Here is a 24,561-nt window from a genome sequence, read left to right as displayed (position 1 = left end):
ACGGCGACAAAATGTTTACCACACAGAAGAAATGCAATTATATACCCTACATAATGCAAACTCGGTACGTCTTTAACGCTGGAAGTATGCAGTAATATGCAAAAAATACGAAAAACACGGACTGGAACATTTATTCACCTTTGTGGACAATTTTATTTAGCCCTCCATAATTTGTTTGTGCATTCAAACAGATAAAGAATAAACTAAGTACAGAACTTAATAAACCGTTGCTTTTTAATTACAATTAAATAAAAAAAGAGTTAAGCTTACTGTGAATTTTCCTTTATGGGCTGCTCAATCACCCATTGTTAATTTTATTATTTAATAATATTTTGTACTTTGCATGCAAATAAACAAACTGATTATAGGTTTACTAATTTATGTATTTAGTTTAATCTTGATCATTGATGTGCAACCAGAATCGTTTGTTTTCACCATTCGGATTCAGGCAGATTCTGTTTTTCGAAAGAAAATTCTCATTATATTTAAACAGTACCTTCTATTTGGCCCAGCGTTGGTTAAAAATACCACAGGGAACTTACAATGTATTCCACTTTCAAAAACAATATTGTTTAATTTACAAAAGTTGCTGCTAAATTTGTCAAACAAATCAGAACAATTTAAATCTTCTTATATTGTTCTGTCGATCTGTGATTGCACATATACGCAATGAAAAACGCGGAAAAGTAGAAACAGGTGAACTCACAAAATTATAACTAAAAAATTTCATATAAAATGAAAAGTTATAAAAATATAAACAATTTGTATGTCTATACTCGCTTTCCGCAAAGAACTGTGTTTATCTTGTTGTGCGTTTTTCCCCGAAGTACAACATGTTAATAAATAACAAAATTAACGATGGGTGATAAGACAACCCATAAAGCAAAATCCAGTACGCTAAACCTTTTTACTTATTCATTGCAAATTTAAAAAGCAGGTTATCCAGTATACTGTTTTATTTCGAAAATAGTTAAAAGTTAAAATTAGGACTTTTTAGTTTTCTGAAATTGAATTAGAATTAGAATAAGCAATTTCGCGAACACTAGAAATCAACCTGAAATAGCATTAATTTTAAACAATTGAATCTTTATTTAAAATTGATGATATAACGGATATTAGATTAGAATTGGATTAAGAATTAACATCCAATAGCTTTAATTCTTTAAACTAGTCATTTAAAATCATTAAGTTGACCAAGTATGCTCTACAGATAACAACTAGCAGACATTTTCAAGAAATACCACTTGAACAAATAATTAAAGGGCAATTTCATTAGGCAAAGTTCTTAATTTAAGCAATCAAATAAAATACAAAATATATTATTCAGCCATCAAAGATCAATTGTTATTTTGTTGTGTAACAACCGACCTAAACACAAACTTCAAACTGGAATAAATAACTTTCGCCTTGTGGTAAAACAATGGCGATGCCAACGGAAAGTCAAAAATGCGAATAAGGTAAATTACACGAGCTATACATATCGACCGAATACACGGCATTCACCAAATGACACACTTAGTCTTGGGATTCATTTTCGAATCAGCAGGACAGTTGAACGTAGTGGAAAACTTGTCGAAGTTTTGCAAAGATCCGATGACTCTGCAATCGAACAAAACAAAATACGCTACAAAACCTTGTGCTTATATATTTAAAAACCTTGTGCTAATAAACAGCTTTGCTAGGCATGCTTAGTTTTAGCTCACATCATTTTCGACCTAGAAACATTCCGCCGATTTTTCGTAAATCTACAGGTAATTATAGCATTCACATTTGTTAATCGGAGCGTTATAACATATTTTTTAAAAGGAAACGTTTTACACAAAGTGACAAAAAAGTAAAACATGAAATAGGTGATTTTATTACTTCTTTCCAAAGAAAGTATAATAATCAGGTTTATAATGACTTTAAGTCAATGAATTTTGAACTTAAGGCATTGTTTTTAAATAACTTGTCTAGACTTTGTTGCACCTAATACAAATTACTTGCCATACGTTGCGTCTCTGTTACTTTTTAGTAACTAAATTTGGCCATATAAGTAAATTTGTCCATATTCAATTTTCAAAGGACTTCATTTGGGATTGACCTGCTGTAATGATGACGTGACTTGTATTGTTATTTAAGAAAAGAAAACTTGGCTTGGACTTAAATGACTCTGTTTACAACACTATATTACACGATGTTGAACCCGCACGAAATTTAACCTTTTCATGCGCAGCAACTTTACCTGCTTTCTTCACAGGTAAAGTTCAGAATAGAATACAATGTTGCGCATATCAGGGGCATACCGCCCTATACGTGGCAACCTCACCATCCAGCAGATTAGCGGTATCGCGTTGCGAGCGCCTGTTAATTACCCTCACCTGAATCGGCCTGGGCTGTGCACGTCCTTCGCCACCTCATGTACCGCCCCTCGATGGGTAAATTTGCCGCATCGAACCTGGCAAAGGAAGAGAACACTTTGAGGGCAGTGGTTTTGCAAAGCGTGCTTGTCAACTTTTTGTGGAACAAAACACACTCTAATAAAGAACTTTTACACCCCAGTCCACACAAGGCACTAAACTTATAGAAACATACAGCCTGTTGTGCTGCAAAAAGAACAAATTTTGTGTGGACTAGATAGGGTTCCATGATGTCCTAAATGATTTGTTTTGAGTATATTAAATATTGGGAATATTTTTTTAAAAGAGTTGAATTTATTTAAAAAAGCTCGGCGACTTCTCCTTGAAGTTAGTTAAACGCCATTTTACTTTCACATTTATTCGACTAAAAACAACAGGTTTCTGTTCAACTTGTTTTATGACGTCATGAAATTATCGAACATCTCCCGTTCTAAACCTGTAGTAGACGTACCACTAAAGGTTCACGAAGATTTTTCAGGTGGTACGACGAAGTTAAAGCAGCACGTAAAAGAAAATTAAGTAAGTATAAAATGATTGCGGCTGCCGTAATTACTATATATTCTGTATTTTCCATATTAAATTGGCCAATAAAATGTGGTATGCGGCTACCGCTGTTGTGAATTTTTTGATTCATTTTTGACTTCAATAAATACAACTCTTGACAGAGAAAATAATTGTTTTGCAAACCACGTGGTACGCACTGACAGTAGGCCAACCGCTAAAAATTGAACGCCGTCTGAAAAGGGGACAAAAACTACTAGTTTGTGCCAATCTAGAGATCGGGCCGCACTCCGTATGGGTAATGGGTGAGTCAGCACTTGTACAAATATAGGGTAACCTCAAGACGTTCTTTCTCTTTCTGGGCGTGTGTTGTGAATGCACCGCAAACGACGCCTAAACGACAAACGTGTTTGTTTGGACGAGTGGTGACTCAGCAAAACTGGAAGGGTGATGACTTTACAAAAGTCTATAGCATTATTCACTTTTCACCCAGTTTTACAATTGTTGGTCTGGGCAGGTTTATTATTATGTGGTCGCATTTATTTGATTTGATTTGTTTATTTTTGCTCTTTGCTTCGCCTCGCTTCATCTTTCCTCTTTCCTTATTTTTGTTCTTTTTCCTTTCCTCTATTTTAGTGTTTACTCTTCAATTATTGTTTAACGCCCTTTATTTTGCCAAGGTTCGCGCAAGTCACATCGCCAACGAAGAGCTTGACTTCGCGATTTGCGGCACGCTGCCTTTCTTTTACAAAACTTCAATGTTGCAAAGTTGTGTGTCATACGAGGCTAGTGTAAAGTCGTTTGGCGAGATCGTTATACTTTGGGCTAACATTTGTATACATCTCACTCTGACAAGTTGTGCGAACAACCTAGAATTTTGGGGTGGTTTAAGTAAACAAACTACGAAACTTAAGAATACTTATTTGTTTTGGCGCACCACAAGCTTAAGCAAAGCAAATATTGTTCTCGTTAGGATAATCATCGGAAACGGTTAGTTTTTTTTCGGTGGATTTTTTTTCAGCCCCTATGCAATTTTGGCATTCTGACTTGAAAAACAATATCCTCTTATATTTTTGCAATATTAGTTATATTTGCCTTCAAAGGTCCTTCACGACATCCTTTCTTAGTATATGTAAAAGTTTTGGACGGAAGCTTTGGTAGTAAACTATTTTAAATACGGCGTAAAAAGGCGGAAATGCACTTGTGTAATTTATAAACCCGATGTCGGTCATATTTACATGCCAAGCCGATGGATGCTCCTTAGTGACATGTGCGTTTGTGCATTTTCGTGATTGCCAAGAAAGAAGAAGTGAAAGTGGCAGGTATCTATCAATATCAATATATTTATGGTTCAAATATTCGAAGTTGAAATGACCTCTTTCATACTTAAAAGTCTTCTGTGATTTATTGATTTGTGAGTTGTTGTTTGACAAAACTTTGATGAGCGCCGCAGTGTAAAAAATACCCTTTAACAATTGTTTTCAATACCTGGTAGAATACCAGTTCTCGATTGCTATCAGGTCACCTCAAAACAAACCCCACACGAAAGCGAAGATAGAGTGATGGAGTTACTTCAGCGGGGAAAACAACCGAATGTTGTACAGGAAATGTGGCCAACGTGCTTCTGAATATGCGAAAAGCGAAACTCTAGATTCCACCAGCGGATTGGCGGACACACGGCAAGCCAAAACAACCAAAAATCACGTTTCATCTGTCAGTAGCCCGTCATCCTATAGCTGATGCTCCGTTAACGTAAACGTATAGGATCAGAGTTCGGGTGTTTATAGAAGGATTCTGTTGCATCACGCGAATTTGCGGCAATGAATTTGCTCTATAACGTAGCAATCTGACAACAACGGGAGGACGCTATATTGGGTTTTATCACAAACGCGATCGAAGGAGGGTAAACCAATTTTTGCTGCGGTTTCGTGGACTCGATAGGAATCAAATTGACAAATAGTTGCAGCAAGTTAAGTAAAAGTGTAAAGCTGTGACAAAATGTTATTCAAGACATACCCTGGAAGAAAGATAACGCTTGTGCCTGCTTTTTTATAATAAATATCTTTTAAAAAGAGTGGTATATTCTGAAATTCTTAGCAATGTTTCCTGGCCTATTGGGCCTAACATTCGTTGAACTCTGGTATTGTGCTTTATTGCAAATAGCGTAATCTGGCAACTAGTTATTTATTCAATTATCCAGGTTGTTTCAAACAAATATACTAGTTTCTTGCACACATTTTCCACAATCTTTACAATTGGATGTTTTGGGTGACGTATCAAAAATATAAACTCGTTGTTGCCACCTCGCGGTTAAATATACAAGGTTTCTTACGTTCGCAAATCCGACGAAGAACATTTGGTCGTTGGTAAGGCCGGTTGTTGGCTCAACCTGTTCACCCTTCAAACCACTAGCCTTTAACCAGAGGTGATAACCCTGTTTTGTAGAAGATGCGTTAGTTAATCTGTTAGTAATGCAATGGTTATATTCTCGAAAATTGTGGTAGGAAATACAGTTGTTACGTAACAAACGTTGAGCCACGAGGCAAGTCGCATTCTAAAACCGATAGTTATTAAATATTACAGAAAAGAATGTTTCAACGCCATTATTATTTACCATCTTAGTATTTGTTGCTTTTAACTGCCAAATAAAATAAATGTGGATATTTTCAAATTAAAACATTCGAAAGAACTAAAGTCTGTTTTAGTTTAAATAATAGGACTACTATTTGCCAATTGAAAAGCCCATTAAGCAACTTGGGGTTTTATGTCGTTTATGTACCTGCAAAGTTTTAATGTCTTAAAATTGCCAATTTTAAAAGGTCAAACAGTTTTTTTTAGAGATTTTAAAACTACTTATTGGAGCGATTTTTTCTTTTTTTATCGATTTCCAAACCTCGAATGATTCCCTGATGCCGCCGTTGTCAGCAATGTTTTCACCCAGCGTCTTGACACCCTTCAGCTGAAAACCAAGATTAGCGTGAAATATACGATAATGCGAATGCAAGTCAAAACGGACTCAGATTTTAACCTTGGGCCTAAAAAGGCGGGGGGCGTCTTATGTATAGAACAAATTTAGCATTTTGGGCAAAATACAACTATAGGTCGACGATCATGCCTTACATATCTTCAAAACAATGGATTTGGATACCTCGACTTGTTTTAAGTTTCTTGAAAGCCAGCTGGCCTGGGTTCTAATTTTAATTTCAAGATGGTTGATTTATGACCAAAGGAAAACGCACAGCGAGGCCATAAAGAAAGCTATTAAACAAAAAGTCATTTTTAAAATAACTTTTAATTTAACCCAAGTTAAGTATTTTTAAATAAGTGACAAATGAAGTCCAAGCCATGTCATAATTAGAGCAATTTAATTCTTAGTCAAGTCCTTGTTAACCAATATTAAATGGAAAATTCACAAACTTTGTAAACTCGTGAAATATACGCAACAACACAACTGATAAAAAAAACGCAACATTTAACAGGAAAACATATTATGTGCAGCAATGAGATAAATAACCCAACTTTAAGAAAACAAATGCTCAATGAAAACATTTTACTTCAATCCAAGTCATTTGTTCAAAAGACATATAAATGACGTGAGGTATTTTTGACCAAAAGACTGAGTCAAGTCAAGTCATTTTGCCGTAATTAACTGCGAGAAGTTATTTACATAAGTCACATACAGCATTGCGCTCAACACCGCGCTATACTTACATGTTCCCCTGCCTTTGCGAAGTAGTAGTTGCTGTACTGGTCCTCCATGCACGTGGTACGCTTCTTGAACTGCATGAGGGACGTGGTGGTCCACCAGTTGTTCAAGTTACCCTTGAGGTCGTACTGCCTTCCCGTGTTGTCGAAGCCGTGAGTAAGCTCGTGACCCAGAATCGTACCGATGCCACCGAACTGGAACATCCTGGTTTACAAATGCAAGGGTGTATATCAATATAATCTACTATAAAATAGTTATAGTTATTAAAATATGTCATGTTTTTTTTTTAGTACAACTTATCGGCTCAACAAGTCAATTCCAAATATAATAATAAAAATACCCTTGTTGATCTGTTTAAAAAATACTTTTTCGTCTTCAGGTGCCTATAAGTCATGGTGTGTTTTCATCATTTGATTTCTACGCAATTCTATATTAATCACCCTATAGTGCGTTTTAACTAAACATTGTTTAACACAATTGTTTACCAACCTTGGAAACTTGTCTCCCCAGTAAAACGGATACTGCATTTCTCCGGCGGGAAGAGCTAAAAACAAGTTTAATAAGTTAACACAGAATTGCAGAGACTATATAGTAATATATTTGTGAAAATAAAAATCTCCCCTAATGGCCATTGAACAAGTTATAAGGTCGTCGAATGGATCTTCGTTATAAACTTTTTTAATAACACGATTGCCCGTGCCTGCGTATATATAATTTAAGAATGATTAAACGCTCTATACCTACTAGTTGTGTTGGAAAAGCTTGACTTTTATTGTGATTTTTCTTGGATAAAATACTACACATATATGATACATGTGTTTTTACCTACGAATTCTACTAAGTGCATTATTTATATATTGTTTTAATGCTGGCAAATATTAGATAAACTTACTGATTCGGTTCCTTGTTGGACTGTAAAACGCATTCACCATGGTAGGCCTCTGAGTGAACATATCTACGGTGGTGTTGTAAGGCTCGCCCAGCAGTTTGAATTTGTTTTGAGAGATGGTCGTCAACAGGTTGAGTGTGTTGCCGAAGTAATCCCACGTCCTTACTTCAAGCTGTAAGTGATATAATTTATTTCAATTTTAGTCCGATCTTTCTTGTTTTTTTATCGCAATATAATCGCTATACTAAACTTCCGATGCCCTGGAGAAGAATCCACGCAGAATATGTGTCTTGTTATCAAACACAACCATTTAAAATAGTCAAGTTAACTATCATTGTGTAAATGTTTCAAACCCTTTAAGAATCTGCTTCACTTCTATACACTGTTGTTTAGCATTTCAACAAGCTAAATAGTCGTGAAAAATTAAACCAAAATTTAAAAATCTCGACGGTGAACCACGCTCCAAAATAGCTCATATGGTACGAGTAAAATTATTTTGAACGGTTTTGCGTAAAGCCTAATAGATATTTTTAGTTAACCACTTTCCTTATTTATTACAGGCGGGACATTTTATATTCACAATCACCTATTTTTCTCTACTTTTCATCAGTTAGAACCTTCACCATAAAGCGATGAGCTATAATAGCTGGTAAAATGCTGGCTCATTTTCTTTACATTTTCGACCAACAAACCACTAAGAAAATTACGACGAACGTCGGCACTTACGTGCTTCACTTCAAGATCTAGATATGTTGTGTTCTTGTAGATGGCCGGGTTGTAGCCGATGTCTGACGTAATGGCGAGAGCCTTTCGCTTTGCGTAGGCGCGCGTCTTGTTGTCCATCCAGGTCACTTCGGAGTCGAGAAGATGCAGGAATCCTTTGCGGATGAAGTTGAATAGTTCCTTTGCCTGAAAAACAACCAAAGCGAACTTTATTTTCTTTCCGTTTTAAACTCAGTCTTGTTCTGATTATCCTTTGTCAATGATTTGAACTATTTTAAACCAATCTCTCTATTTGTAAGTTAACATGCATATAGCGTGTGGACTGTATTATTGCAGATGGTAGATATAAGACGGGTTTAATTATTTATATGATAAATATTGTTTATAAGCAACGTATAGTTCCGAACTACGTAATTATTTATAGGATTAATGTTTAAACACTGATTTTGAAAACAGTCCAGCATTACATTATGTGCATATTTTATTAGAAATTTTTTGTGATGATTTTAATTTATGATGCCGTTAACGTAAATATTGGAAATGAACAGTGGGAAACACACATCAATTGGTCATTCTGTGTTGACCAGCGAAAACCTTAAATTAATTAATTTCATGCCAAAAATACCATATAGACATATGGCTTATGGGTTAGAATCCGGACTTTACAGTTACAAGAACTCACAGCCTTTTTCTTGGCGGCGGAGAAGTACTTGTCGATGAACAGCTTCCCTGTGGCGCCTTTCATCAGATAGAGCAGGTGGGTAGCGCACTTGTCCCACCTTGGTGGCAGGGACTCTTTGCCCAGCATCTTTTCCTCGTACCGCAGATAAGCTTGCGAGAAGCGATTGCTGAGATTTCTGACGCGGTGTTTTACGAAACGCCAGATCATGTAGTTTTGAACTGTCCTGTGATAAATCAAATGACGAAGCTGCGATTATTTTCTAAAATTTAATGAAATAAAACTTTAAGAGTTTGCATATCGTTTACTTCCTACTTATTCGCCTATGTTTATTGGATTGACATCGCGGAAGAGCACTGAGATTATTTTTTACACCAATCAAATTTAAAGTCTATACTAGTGTTTTTATATTTATATGTCTTGACGCAAATCAGGAATTGATCAGTATAGCACAAATTGAAGATGTTATTTCTAGCAACGGAACATTTTTATTGATTTAGGACAGGTTATACTGTTTTGGGAAGACTTGGAATTTACTTAAGTTTGTTGAGTACATGACTTGATCTGGAAATAAATTTGGCAAATGAATTACAATTTAATCCACACGATTTCGGTAAAAAATGGTATTGGTTACTTTTTCGCGTAAAACGGTTTGCTTGCTTATATTGTTTTGATTTAGGGTGGCAATGTGAAACAGTGCTGGAGATGGAAGAAATGCATCGTTTGTTTTAGTCTCAATCGTTGCATTTCAATGCTAATAACTTAGAACTTTCATTGTTCTACTTATGATTGGAACGCAACAAACAATGACGTGATCTTGACTTGTTTTTGATCAAGAATGACCAATTTGTACTATAGGTTATTTTGCACAACATTTTTACCTATGTTATTTACTTTTTTAGGTTACATGTATATTTACTAAAATTACATGATATGTTATAACCCGATTATCATTAATTTAATCATATATGGGAACCGATAGGTTAAGTTGTAACTCATTTTTCAGAGGATTTCGTATTTCACAGCTCAATTGCATTTACTTTTCAAAGTTTACTCGATCGTTTTAAGTTATAAAAAGTCGAATAATTTAAGCTTGGATTTTGCATTTTTTTTGCAAATTCGAAATCACGTTTTTACCTTTTTTTGGTTCGCTGGATGAGGTTTATGAGATCGTTCAAGTAATTTACATTCCACACTTGTATTTTGGTCGATTTCGTGATTGGGTGCGAATGTATCATGGTTTTGAACAAATATAACCAGTTGATCTAGAAACAAAAACGGGTCATTATAAGAACGGGGTTTGGTAAGGCCGATAGAAAGTGTGTTTAAAATCTGCGATTCAACCATTTGCTGCGCAGGCCTAACCAATTTGGCAAGCGCAATTATAAAGCCTTACGAAAATATATGTATGATATACAGCAAGTAAGCGAGAAACAAACTCTTCAGTTCGAATGAGCAACTATAGCAACAAAATTGGGATGAAGTTTTTATGAAGGGAGGAATTAGGAGGCTGTAACCCCTAAGAGAAAGATTTATATAGTCAGATAAAATATCTTTATAGAGGAACATTATCTTTAATCTGTTATATAAAACCTCAAATTAGTTTCTATTCATCTTTCTAATTGGTACATAAACATAGACGTATTATTTTGGACAACTATTAAAAGAGATTTATTGATTTTACGTACTAAATTCGATTGGAAACCAAATATTAAATGTGTGATTAGTTTGGAATCGCATCAGCACCAATACCACCTTTTTGTTAGACCTAGAGTACTACTGTTCGGTGTTCTTCCAATCCCAATGGTTTGCGACGTTGCTACACTTTATTAAGTGTGAAACAAATCATTCAGCGATGGTTCTCTTACGTTGGGTACTTGAAACTGCAGTTGGTTGATGGTCAACGGAGAGAAGTAATCCCAGTCGTCGAGCTTGTAGTCGGCGAGCTTCCTCTCAAATTGTCTCAAGTCGCCGATGTCCGAGTTGACTCTATCGTGGTTGCCGCCCATCATCATAGCAACGTCGTACAGCAAATCGTAATAGGCGTCCAGTTTCTAGAAAACAAAGGGTTTATGCGGCTCTTTTGAAGGCCATTTGTTTTTGCATGCAGAAGCATTATGTTTGTGTAGTTTAGTCAACCAAAGATCTAAACCGAAAAGGTGTGCTGGTTTGCGTTTAAATAAGTTTTGAATTTACCTATAGGCTTTTAACGCGTCTAAACGAATGGTTCTTAGTTGCAGTCACGCCCCTATAGGGTTTTTTTATCCAAATATAAAAAGGGCACGAGACTACAATATTATTTCATTTTTTTAGTGACTTTATTAGTAGTTTGCTATTTGCTTGCTTATTAGTTTACTTTTACGCTGCCTATACCTAAAAACATCCATCAAAAATAGGCTAGTGTAGGTTTGTTTACAGTAAAGCACTGTGCTCTTATACCAGATAATAAAATTATTTGCCGGTAGTTCATTGCATTTTGTGAAAAAGGTGGATAGCTCTGTAATTTTCAACTTTTCGTGCTACTATTTTCAGTATTGCCGAGTTTGGGGCACTTAAAATTATGACGCTATTAAAAGCTGCATGATAATAGTATGTATTTTGGGGAATGTTGCATGTCTCTACAAATAAATTTGCATATATTTCTAAGTATAGCATATCATTTCGTCATATTTATCAGCTGAGTCTACAATTGTGTTAGTGTCCTTTCGAGTTGTCACTGTTTATGACTATCTCGTCTTAGCACTGTTCGCATTCCCGTTGTATAAAAAGAGAGAGGTGGGGAATCTACTTTGTGTTGATAGCGGCCATAAGCATATATTTACCCTCCGACTTACCTTTTCGTAGCGCGGCTCCTTATAGTAGGCGAACGGAAGAGCCAGCTTTCCTTTCCAGGTCTGCAAAAACAATACAAGTCGCTGTTGCAAACTAAATATATAAACTCCGGTTGAAGCAACACGACCACCTACGAACATTACAGCTGCCGAGTGTTTTTTTTTTTGGACAGGTTGTTTGGCTTAATAGCAATGCACTGTTTGAAACTGTGGCAACTTATAAAATAAACGAAATGCCACACAAACAACGTAAAATAGTGCTTCTCTAAAAAGATAATAGATCAATTGAAAAATTGGAAAATTTCAATATGATTTAGGAGGCCTGGGTATAGTTTAGCATTAGGTAAATCTTTACAAAAAAACGAACTGCCACTATGGAAAGGTTTAATGTATTTTACTTCAGAATTTTATTATTTTAATTTGACCCATGTTTTTACCGATACAGAATTAAAGAATAAAATCGATATGGTTTATTGCGGACTTAAAGCCACAAAATCGACATAGGAAGAAAAGCAACGATTAACTGTGTGAATATTTGTGTGTCAACCTATATTACATGTAATACGAAACCTTTGTGTAATGTTTGCTTCAATCGAACAATTGATTCGCCCGAGAATCACAAAGTCCTGGGGTTAATTTACCTGTAGCACGTGGTTTCCGTTGGTCTTCCTTACCACCGTTTTGAAGAGGACCTGGTTGTTAAATCTTCCTCTCAGTGTTGCAAGTGTCTTCTCCAGGAAAAAGTCTTTCGGGTCCCAGTCCGGGCTGATGATTGGCCACTGCAACTCGTCCTTGAGAAGCATGTGGAGCGGATTCGCGTCTAACTCGTCGATCAGTTCTAATTAAAAAGCAGACGTATAGTTGCATTAATCTGATCAAACGGACCTGAAGCAGGGTTACCATCTGCTCAGACCAAAAATTACCCACACTACACTCTGATCCGTATACAATAGTTTACCACTCGTATAGCTATTTACTGCAAGTTTCCAATGCGATTCTTGGGAAACCACGTGCAACAAAGTAGCTATATAGTTCAGTTCGGAATACATAAAACACTTCTATTTCGAAAAAAACAATATTAGGGTATTCATGTTGCAAAAAACAAACAATTGAACCACTTTAATTATACGTGTGGAATAATTTTATTATCCTGTTCCAGCGAAAAACTTGTTTCTACTCACGTTAAAGAGACCTATTTATTAAAAAACATTCTTATAACCTGTAGCAATTAATACTTTACAGTATTGTGACTTGGCGCGTATAGCTTTGCGTATAAAACCACCTGATGACCTGATGTATACAATAGCTACTTTAAAACGGAAGTATGAAACAAAACAAACACACAAAATTTAGACAAAAACAACACACCTCAAAATGATGCTCGTTTCTTAGAAATAAGTACATCAATATTTTCTCATGACTATACTTAAAAACAAGCACAAATCTTAGAAGTAAACGCTGAATGCTAGCCCTGCCTAAACACACCTGGTTGGTTTAAAAGGATTATAACCAATTTAAGTCGTCGCGGCCCAAAAGGAACCTTTGGTTTTGTTGTGGAACTTTTTATTTATAACCGTAGTTTAGTATTTTTAAATCTTACGTACCTGTATTTATGCAAGCCTTGTAGACAATTTTTGCCTTTTTCACTGCTTCACATTCGGTCTTCACGTAGGGTTTGTTTAGCAAGTCTGAAAAAAGCGAAGGCTTTTTAGTTCCATAGGCATTAATTAAGATATATATACAGGTTGAAATGTTAAAAGAGTTTAGGATTGGACACTAATAACTCTATAGGTAACGAATAGCATTGTAATGGTGTTCAAATATGAGTTTTGAGACTGCTAAAAAGACAGTGGTTGAAATTTTGACACCTTTTGAAAACACTAAAAAACAATGAATTAGAATGTCATAGTTGTTTTTTTCCATTTTTTATGTTTTATAGCACTACAAATATATCAAGAAATGCGTTATGATAGGAAAGTATTAAGAACTCAAAACGTATAAGGACATCAAGTTACTACAAGGATTTAAAGTTTCTAAATGGCCCAGAAAAACAGAAGAGTTTATTATAATAAGGGTATAAAATATTTATAATTTGTTATTGATCACGCTCATCAGCAAACTTAACTGAGACTTTAGTCATTATGCAAACAAAATCAAATACACCAAAACCCGGCACAACCTACCTGCCATGTTACGAGCAACGCGGTCTCTGATCGTGGTGTAGGTAAGGAACTTGCTCTTGGACGGTGGGATGGGCGTTTCCTTGAGCCAGCGGCCACATGCGAACTCGTAAAAGTCGTCACACGGGTTCACCTTGAAGTCGATCTTGTTCATGTAGTAGGCGGCTGTGTGTGACAGGAAAACACTAAACATTAAGAATCCGGCCTACTAACGCTTGCCCTATACAGACTTGCGCAATGGGACTGACTTAAACGCAATGAATAGATTTAGCTTTTCTAATTTGGACCAAAAATATATTTAGGAACAAAAGGATCGCGATCCGATCCGATAGATGTCATAACTATGCTCAAACAGCAAAATATGTAAAATTAAAAAGTTATACACACAAACTGCTTTCATGGTGCAGCCTTCAAAGTAATTTAAAACGGCGTTTCGGCAGTCGCAGTTAAATCATTTGTGAACGACACTTTTTTTAACGTTGTTATCCGCTGGGTTGCTATGGGCCAAGCATATCGATTTAACTGCAAAATAATTGGGTTTATGTTTTTTTCGAAACAGTTGTGGTGTTGCAGGCCTTAACGGTGCCTTCATTTATTTATATACCTAAAGCGTGTCTGATTGCATTTTAGATCAAGAAACAAAAAACAAAGACATAAAACGAAAGGAAATGTACTAATCGAAATCTATTGGTACGTGTTTCATCTTCCATTTTTGTTGGGCATGACATTGAATAGAGGGATGGAAAGTATATCGCTTTGCTAATATGCTGACCGTATAGTAAATCTTTAAACGCCCTAAAGTAGAAATTGGCTATTTACTGCATTTCAATTACAAGATTTAGAGGCATGTGTAACTCGAATAAGTTAATGTACATGTTGGCTGAACTGCTAATAACTGTTAAACAAATTTTCCCCAAAACTTTAAATCATCCCATTTGGTTTAAACTATAGCCGTAAGCAGCGTGCTATACAAAACAAAATTAAAAATCTAAGTCAGTGAATGGGAAAACATACGAACACTTTTGAAAGTATACGAAATGGCGATTCATACCGAATGTATCGCGTTTATCTTGACATAAATGTTTATTTGGTATCTATTATCTACACACTGGAAAACGAATTAATTCGCGGCGTGTATCAATTATCCATTTAATCAAATACTGCTATTTAGAGGTAACCTGTTTACATAGACCCAACAGTTTGTCAAAATAAGTCAAGGTTTTGCGTTTAATTTACATAAAACCTTACCATGAATTTGCATATTCTGTTTAAAGTTGCCGCGATTGTAAATCAAATAGCACGACCATCACGTGTTCGTTACCTGGCGCGTGTTTGTTACAGCATAATACACTCCAGCATTTTGTAAAAGCGATTGTTTTAGTATAAATCACAGTATTTTGCCAGGGTGGATTGCTTTTTAAATTATTACCTTTAGTTTTAATGCCGTGAAAGTTGCGTTACATTTTTAAGTGCAGTTTAATAGCTCTACAGATATGTTGTAAGCGAGGATTTCATCAATGCGAAAGACTTCAATATGCTTTATTAAAAATGTAATATACTGACCTGACGCAAAACATTGTGGTGTGGTGCATGCGACAGATGCAGTAGTGCTTTTGCTTGTCTTTTTTTTCTTCGTCGCCACTTTAGCACCTTAAAATATGTTGGATATTTACAATGAAAGCCTAAATAAGCTGAAAAATAAAGTATAAGCAGTGATTTGTAAGCTTTTAAATGGTATAAGTAACATTTATACCACGTTATGTTATCGATAGTCTTTTTTAATTATTTAAATAGCTGATTTGTGTGTTTCCACTTTCGACACTAACAATTTATGCATTGTTGTATGTTTATTTATACACAAATAAACACTTAAACCGAGCAAACAACTGAATTATGTACTCCGTTATTTTAGGTTATTTTTCTTCTTAAATGGCGAACCTTATGGCTTCCAATCAAAGATCACAGTATTCACTCAAGCGCCCTAGTACAATCATGCATAAAAATCGATTAATTGCAACCTTTTTTAATACATCTTTCGGATCCTTTTGTTAGCCCTCTCAGCTCGTAGGTCCACCTGAATTTAGTGGCGTTGCCGCAAAGCTCGTACTGGGGAAAGGTCAGCTTGAGCCTGGCAAAAAATGCATAGGTAAAGTATTCCATATCACTCGAAAGCCAGCAGGCATTCACCTAGTTTGACCAACAAAACGATTTCTATGGTGTTTTGCGAATTAACTAGAACCTTAACTAAAACATTAGTTTTCTAACGTTTTGGTCAGGAGGAATCCGTGTTCTTCCTACTTTATTAATTGGAAATTAGAAGTAAAATGCAAATTGCTAAATGACCTATGTAACCTAATCAAAAACAGGTGCTTGAGCTAATGCAATTATCCTTTAAAGAATTTAAAGGTATTTGCGTGGATAAATATTTGAAACTTCCTCACGGACCCCAAGCATTCTTCGGAGCCCATCAGTTTAGGAACCATTGTTTTAGCGCCTATTACTGCTTCGACATATTGCACTCTGATTATAGCAATAGCGTTAAACAATAGGTTCGTCAATTTAATTTGTCGACCATATTATCATACAATTATCTATGTCCAAGTTTCCCTAAATTAGGAAACAAGTTTCCCTAAATTATGAAGGTCCTATATTGTTTTTCTAACAATGATATTTCCAAACATAATTAGAACGATACTTTGAGATTCAGGTGTAACGGTGAGACAATATGTGGTATACAGTTTTTTGACTAATTTACATTTTGTTTATTTGAAAAACAAAACTAACCCTCCAAAATTGTTGTATTTCCTCCCAATCAGAGCTTAATAACCAAAAGTGTTGTCAAGGCCAACAATTAAACTATTAGCGACATATAGGACTTTTATATGACTTCGCCAAAATACACGTTGGCCAATATTTTTAAGTACGCTGTGGCGCACCGAATGTGTTTTACATATATCAAAACTCACTTGTATCCCTTGGAGCATGTTACGTGGCACCAGTGAATGGAGCCGAGCATGGTTGTGTTGGTCACTCCGCAAGTTGATTTTGAGTGCTTGGTCGGTTTTACGAAGCTTGAGCAGTTAGTTCTTGGAGGGGCTGAGGAACAAATAGTTGCTTAAACTTTTGACAAATATGATGTTTAACGCCCAATGGCGATCGCTGGTTATAGTTATCACCATAGTATGGTACAAGGAAACCTTCGTAAGAGCAAGTTAGCCTGCGTAATTACATAGGTTGCATAGTTTCGCTGGCTTGTAGTGTACGACAGAGTCTGCTCAAAGACTTTGTTTGTGCCATTTTCTTCGTTTGAGTTGTCATCTGTTTAACTCCACGGATTTAAAAGTTATTTTTGTCAGACATGGACAATCAAACGTCACGGTTGAATAACCTGTAAGGCATCCTACTAAAGCAGATAGCTATTTGTGTGTACTGGTAAACATAATTTCTCTCCAAATATGTTGTGTTATTAATGGGATTCGCATTTTACAACTGCTAAGTAATAATATGTTGTACTAATAACAAGAATTATAACATACCAAAATGCGCTTTACACAAGCAATCGCGACATGTTGCTGTTATTTGTATGAAAAAAGGCTCACCTGTTTGCATATCTGGAGGAAAGTTGTCGTGACTGCTGTGCCCATGCGGTCCCAACAGGAACCGTCGCATAGCGTTTTCTAAGTAAAAGTCGCGGAGACTCCGTTTCTTCATAAAATGAAGTCCGCCAAAGTCTTCCGGTTCTCCGTCTGATTGATCCACATCTTCCAAATCCATATCATCTTTTTTTTGCTCTCTATTGTTCACTTCACCTTCTTCGTCATTTAGCTGTTTGTGTAGCAGCTGTTCGAGTTGATCTACCTCCGATAAGGCGCTGTCCAGTAGGACGTCTTCCGCGTCGCTGCTCGTCGTATCCAAACGGGCACCGGCCATGTCTTCGTCCGATATTGTCGCCATTTCGGCATTCTGTCGATCGACAACAATCAATTCAAGCTATTCGCAACACAGAATATATACGACATTTTCGTAGTTAAAAATAGTAAGCATTTTACCAAAAGGTTTGTGAAGAGCGTTGAAAAGTGTAAAGAAAGATATAAAGTATGTCGTTATAGGAAAACAAACAAGTGGCCTGTCTGATGGGAAGGAAACAGATGGTGGAAGTGATTCTCTAAGCTGCGCAACACACCCAGACTTGTATAATCAGTTATTTGTCAGGATTCAGCAATAAGAAAGTTGAGTGGAATTAATATGTACTTAACTCATATTTCGGTAAAAATTTATGCAAAATATTTAGGATTATTTTTGTCATACGTTTTGAACAATTCCGCCCCCTACAACAAAAATTTACTCATTATAAAAAAACAATGGCGTAAGACGTTAGCAAACCAGCAGGCGAGTCTAGGTAACCCACACTAACGGAAACGCCAGCTTCCTACATAAGTCAATTATCTGACATACGGTAATATATTAACAACGCAAGGCGTACATTGAATAGCTTAAAAGGAATCGTTCAGCATGTTTACCCCTTAAGTTTTTAAGTTTACCCCTAAACAAATAAACTAACTAAAGTTCTAAACTTCTTTATAAACTGCAGAGACTTAAATGACTAACAATCGGTAACCTGAACACATTGATCTGTTGAATTTTATTAACTTGAATATTAGTATTAAACATATAAAACTTGAAAAATATATTGTGAGTTTTATAAAATTCTCGTTCAGTTATATTTCATCCAAATCAAATTTTGATTTTTATCCAAGAAACATTTCCATAAATACACTGTTATTGGAGAGCCGTAAACTGTTACGCGCCTATGGCAGGAATTCAGTGTGCCTCGAGAGACCTTTTCAAATGTACCGCAAAACCTACATGATCATGAAAAAATCTTTGTGTTGCACATAGGCCTAAGCATGCCGACAAACATGCCAGATTTATTGCTCACTATTCATCATTTTACTGTTATTAATATTAACGTAAATTGACCTGATCGCTTTTCGTGTTAAGTGTTATTTTAAGTTATGATTGTAAAGGTTTGTAGAAAGTGAGCCGCAATTTGTTTAATTTCCTATGTGTGCCACAGGCTAAAAAACTTCACAATCATTGGCCTGTATGTTGTCAGTACTGCCTCAAAAAAACGTCGAATAACTTCGTGTTCGACTAATGTTAACGTCGTCAAAAATCATTGCGCGATGACGGTTTCTTACGGCCCGCAAACTTACGGCCCGCAAACTTACGGCCCGCCAACGCAAATTATCCGGCCCTATTTCACAAACTGGGAACGAGACCATTCCTCATATATTCTTTGCTATTTAACTACGAAAAAGCAAATCTGTTTTGCGCTTTGCGTAAATTTCGTTCGTCTATCGAGTGTAAATAGCAGAATACCCTGGTTTTATCCCTGATCTATTGTCTTTGCGGTTATAATAAGATGCGTTAAGTCTATACAGTTAACATTTAACGGCCCACAGAGACCTTTCTGGGTTTGGTTTTGGCCCGCGACTAGAAAATTTTGCCCACCTCTGGTTTATAGTATTATACATGTTGCAGACAAATGTCGATTTACGAACTCGTCTTACCAAAGACTTACCAACTCATCCTCGATAGACGCGTCATCCTGAACTTCGAGGTCGTATTCATCCAGAACGTTCGTGTCCAATGCTGTTGCGCAACTAAAGCAAAGCAACGCTAGCAACCAACAAACTCTCATATTGAACGGACGCTGAAAAAACACGACACATACTTATTAGTAACTATAACTCACGATATGCACCGACTTTACCGTATATATATATATACATAGATTTTTTTTCTGATATTGTGTTTTTAGAAACGGTTGTAACGCGGGCAGATTCAATGACAGTTTAGGATGTCGCTTTCCCGTTAAAAGCACACAAAAATGTAAATGGAACGCGTAACATTTTGTGCATCTTTTAGCGATTGCCCCGTTTTATAATGCTAATTTTATGGCTTGCCTATTGGGAATATATGGAAATTTTGTCAAGGATATTTATGTGACAAACTTATAACTATATTTAAGAAACGTAGGGGCACAGTACTCAAATAAACAGAGAGCATGCCCATCGTAAAGAACTTTTAACTTATATTCAATAAGCTGTTGTAACAAAAGCCCGTTTCTTCTGTCATAAAATAATAAACTATTCTAGCTCTGGCCAATTCAAATGTTTACGGTACAGCACAATAGCGAAGACTTTCGCTTAAAGAACTGTCTTCAGTCTAAAACTGCAGCTGAGAGGGAGCCATCGTTATAAATACACTTTACTGTTTCTAAGCTTGCGAGAAAGAATCCAAAAATGTGAAGTACCAGCGTTAGCCTAAAAGACTAACTGCAAACAGCCCTTATACATGAGCAATTTAAAGCGGGCCACCTCCATATGGAATGGTTCTTAGGCGGCGCAGCGAACAGCAAGCAAGCCTGCCGAGCGACGCGGCTCCCAGCGCTCTGTTGTGGGAAAGGAAACGGATGAGAAACAATCGCTCGACCCACACACAATCGTCGGTCGTGGATAACCGGCTTTGGCATGAGGGCCGGCTGAGAATTTCCAAGATTTTTCGCTTTTCGGCTCGGGCGAGCCTGCGTGTTGGCGGAAAATCATGGACGTCACATTTTTGACAGCCATTGAGGCCTCGGAAACTGCTGCGTTGCCCTATCGAAACTTTACATAACTTATATCGATTCGGACCCAAACGTCGCCTGGGAATCGCACGCAGGGAGATCGTGCTTAGCGGTTTTGCATTCCAAACCACTAAAGAATTTCTTTATTAAGTTACTACATTAACTATACTAAACCGTTTCTTCGCTGTGGAATTAACTGATACAGTTTGATTCTATACCGACACTGTTCGATGGGCAATTAATTTCACATAGATCCCTGTTAAGTTCTTTGCGAAGCGATCATCTTAAATTTTTAAGATTTGTAAGAATAAATGGCAGATATTCTTTCGAACGGGCAAGATAACTATCTCACAGCTATATGCTTTCAATTAGGCCTTATCTAAAGTACGGTGACATTTACTTAATGCGAAGCTGTTGAAAACAGATCCGACAACTAGAGAAACATTTTGTGTGAAAATAAATATTCAAATATTTCAAAGGTCGCACAAAGAACTATTTCGGTAATACGCTTACACCTATTGCCTATTTTCATTTCAAAAATTCACATTACTATTTTAATCAATAAAAATGCATCATTACAAAATCTGGTGATGTCCCTATCGGATAAAGCAGCCAAAAATTTAGACCATACAAGCTCAAAGGCACACATACTAAATGAAGCAATACATATAATACCTTATGGTTGCTTGTCCAGTGCTTTTTCAATTAAACCGCATGTGTCGAGTTTTCGCTGTCCTACGTTATTGCAAACAAAGTTATTGGAAATTCGTCAGAAATGTCACGTCACGTGTTGCCAATAGCGTGATATGACGTCTCAGTCAAAACTTCATTATTGCATCCGTTGGGGAAACCCTAACCAGTGGAGACCAACACACTATAAGCAGTGTTGCCAACCTTTTATGGCTAGCGGCATCCCTCAGTAATAACAAGTAGATTGCGGAGAGATTTTTTTTAGGTAATTCACTAGAATGTCACAATAAACGGAACTGGAACAACACACGTAAACTCTATACAACGTAGGAATGTATATTTGGATTTAATCCACTTTAATCTTTACAAAAAGCTGTAAAAGTTGAGCGAGAATCAGCTTCTTAAAAATTCTAAAATATCTCTCGGCACCCTTGAGCATTAGAAATGGCACCCCGGTTGAAAACTACTGCACTATAGGATGTGGGATATTTCGAAGGTCACTGGGCCCAAAATGCAATCAGATCTTTTACATTTGCATACACGCCAAACCATATACATAGAGTATAACGTATTCATTTTAACTTACCATTAGGGTTATGCAATCACATTTAACATATTTTAGTTGATAATCTCAAACTAATCTTTTCTCATTTGCTGAACGTCGTGTTTTTCCTACTTGTTGATGTGCTTAATTATTTAGGAGATGTATCCCAAGGTTACATATGTCACAAGCCCTTTAAAGTTAAAAAAAAATATGATTAACGGTAGCCGTATCATTGTGTTTGATATGAAGATATTCGGCAAAATTGTTTTTGTGTTAATGTTAACTTTGAAGAAAAACAGTTGTTAGGAGGGAAGTTTTATAAACTCCCAAGACAATCAAGGTTCTTTGATTTAGGTTTAAAAATTCAGTTATGCTTTATGATCAAACTTAAATTTGGGTGTGATAAGACAGATGGAAAATTCCAAAATAATAGAAAGGGACCAAATAAAAAAGTAAAACTACTTGTCGCAGAAATATCAAACGAATGCTTCGTGAAAGACATTTCCATTTTTGCCTTATGGTGCAGCTGGCATTTTCAGAGCGTGGGATGTTCAACACATCTTGCAGCAGAGCGATGTTTTGTTGTAAACGCCGATGTATTACACAACAGGAAGCCATTTTCACCCGGCTGTTCCGTTCGCAAATAACTTGAGGCGCGATAACCGCATGAATAATGCACCGGGCCCTATCATGTGCGCAAATTGCCTTTGCGCCTTTGGTGAGACGCAAACAAATGCCGTTCTAAATCCGAACGAACGCCAAAACGACTGTACTATAACCCCGACGTCACAGCCTAATGCGGCGTTTAATTATTAAAACGGACGATCGAGAAAAGACTGTCAATGGTAGTATAGTTTGGTTGAATATACGTGCCTTATAATAAGGACAGCTCATTGTCTGCCCGCACGCGTATTGCAATTTTCTCTATTGATAGACCAATTTTAAATACGCCGCTGTTGCACGATTCACCCCGGACAGAACAGTTTCTCGTTGAATGCCTAAAAATGTCATTTGCCATCACTTTATTAACGCAAATTGTTTCAACGATTTTAGGCCGAAATTCGTCTTTTGACGGTTTTCAGTTTTGCGAATACACTAATTTGTTCCGTCAACATAAACCAGGGGGTTCCCAACCGGGGGTACTCGTAGCCTTCGGGTGTACTAGATTAAACTTCAAGGGGTATGAAGATCCTTGGGCCGTAGAGCAGCCTTTCAACCAGCTTTCACAGTTCAGTTTTATTTTTAAATTGTAAATGAAATTATGATCAAAAAAACATAATTAACTACAAACAATTGTTGTTATTAAGTAAGAAACTTGATTGGCTCATTACAATGCATTTTTATAACTAGCAGATGATTTACGTGTTGCCTTGAGAATAATCGAACCATCGTTTGAGCGAATTTAAGAAAGTTACAAACAAAATAACTGTTATTTAATTATTTTCCGATTTTTGCATTTTTTAGTGAAATATCGGTTTAACTTTCAGTTAAGCTTTGAAAGCAATGTAATTTAGCAATGTATATCTGAAAAATTTCATCAGAATTTGTTTTGGGGTACGAATAATGCTCTGACCTGACAAAGGGATACGAACAGCAAAAAAGGTTGGGGACCCCTGACATAAACCCTACAAACTAGATCAAAGTTTTTCTTAATACATTGGCCTTGAGCAACATTGGGGCGTTGTTGGGTTTGATTGGGTCCCCGACTGCAGTAGTGTTATAACGTTGGATTTATGGAGATTAGTCTTAGCAAAACGTCTTCGATTCATGAGAAATCTGCAGAAGAAATTCGAAAACCTGCTCCATCTTAAGTAAATTTAAATTTATTTCAGGTAATGTGTTGTGTCTTGTTCGATTACAAAAAGTTCAGTAAAAGCTATACAGTAGGCCTACTAATACGCTTAGTATTTTGGTCGCCCCGAAAAAGGTTAAGAAACACTGCTTTATAAAGGATAACACCTGTGATCGTATAGTAAGATAATAAGTTTGCAGATATAAACCTAAAACACGAATCCTTGTGTAGCAGATCAGAGATATTCGAGATTACCGACATCTTAAACCACGATATACACTTTTTCTATGTTTAGCATGTTACGCCCAATAAATTCTCGTGCTAATAAGGGTTTAATATTGTTTAATTTGTACAATTTATTTTCGTACAAAAGGGCGAAACAGAAACAAATGAGTGCAACCAAATTGAATTAAGTTTGTGCGTGCGATAGATAATAATGCAGCGACCCACATTTGTCCAGTTGGCCTATATAGTAGGGGTGTCCAACTCAAACATGTCGGCGAGCCAATTTTTATCTTATAACTTCTTCCCGTGCCAAATTTTCGTAACCAAACCAATTCTTTTTAATCATAAAAACGCTTTTTTACCAAAATCAAAAACGTTTATTTAAATTGAAACACTGTGTAGTAGAAATGCGCATGACTGCATCTAAGTGTCCGTCGCTGAGCTAACTATTGTAACTCAACACCAAGTTATGTAATTATGTTAATGCTAGCCTTCCATCCAGCACAATGTTATATTATCAGATGTAATTGTTAGATGTGGTAATTGCCTCGATTGTTTTATATTGTGAACAAACAATGGCAATTGGCTCTATAACAAATTTAGTATTTTATGACAATTGACTGAATAACAAATTGTAATTTTTTTTGACAATTGGTTAAATAACCATTTTAGTGTGTTTTGGGAGCTTGCGTGTCATTTTTTATTAGGTCGCGTGCCACATTTGGCACGCGTGCCGCTTGTTGGACACCCCTGGCCTATAGGTTTAGATCA

At 36.3% G+C, this 24,561-nt stretch overlaps 1 protein-coding gene across 1 annotated transcript; it reads right to left on the bottom strand.

The window, feature by feature from the left end:
• Window positions 1-1,097: 1,097 nt before the first annotated feature.
• On the bottom strand, window positions 1,098-19,613 carry LOC146138398 (phosphate-regulating neutral endopeptidase PHEX-like). Its single transcript, XM_083393556.1, has 20 exons — window positions 19,493-19,613; window positions 17,508-17,871; window positions 16,875-17,004; window positions 15,927-16,036; window positions 15,472-15,558; window positions 13,912-14,073; window positions 13,333-13,416; window positions 12,370-12,566; window positions 11,732-11,791; window positions 10,766-10,951; window positions 10,035-10,162; window positions 8,901-9,123; window positions 8,222-8,404; window positions 7,499-7,667; window positions 7,096-7,150; window positions 6,612-6,810; window positions 5,794-5,859; window positions 5,233-5,334; window positions 2,361-2,437; window positions 1,098-1,599 (listed from the first exon to the last, which is right to left on the bottom strand). Exons 1-20 carry the CDS (start codon window positions 19,610-19,612, stop codon window positions 1,500-1,502), a joined length of 2,802 nt encoding a protein of 933 aa, XP_083249682.1. The 5' UTR covers window position 19,613; the 3' UTR covers window positions 1,098-1,499.
• Window positions 19,614-24,561: the final 4,948 nt, after the last annotated feature.

This window comes from Ascidiella aspersa, chromosome 7 (genome assembly GCF_963924565.1).
Source record: "Ascidiella aspersa chromosome 7, kaAscAspe10.2, whole genome shotgun sequence".
Taxonomy (NCBI): domain Eukaryota; kingdom Metazoa; phylum Chordata; class Ascidiacea; order Phlebobranchia; family Ascidiidae; genus Ascidiella; species Ascidiella aspersa.
Note: the sequence above shows the minus strand (reverse complement) of the source record. Positions and strands in the feature narration are given on the sequence as shown.

Coding starts and splice junctions, on each gene's coding strand:
- LOC146138398 (XM_083393556.1), bottom strand. CDS start 19,612: ATGAGAGTTTGTTGGTTGCTAGCGTTGCTTTGCTTTAGTTGCGCAACA. Junction 12,567..13,332: donor CAAGGCTTGCATAAATACAG/GTACGTAAGATT, acceptor CTTTTTAATTAG/AACTGATCGACGAGTTAGAC. Junction 8,405..8,900: donor CCGCCGCCAAGAAAAAGGCT/GTGAGTTCTTGT, acceptor GTTGTTTTTCAG/GCAAAGGAACTATTCAACTT.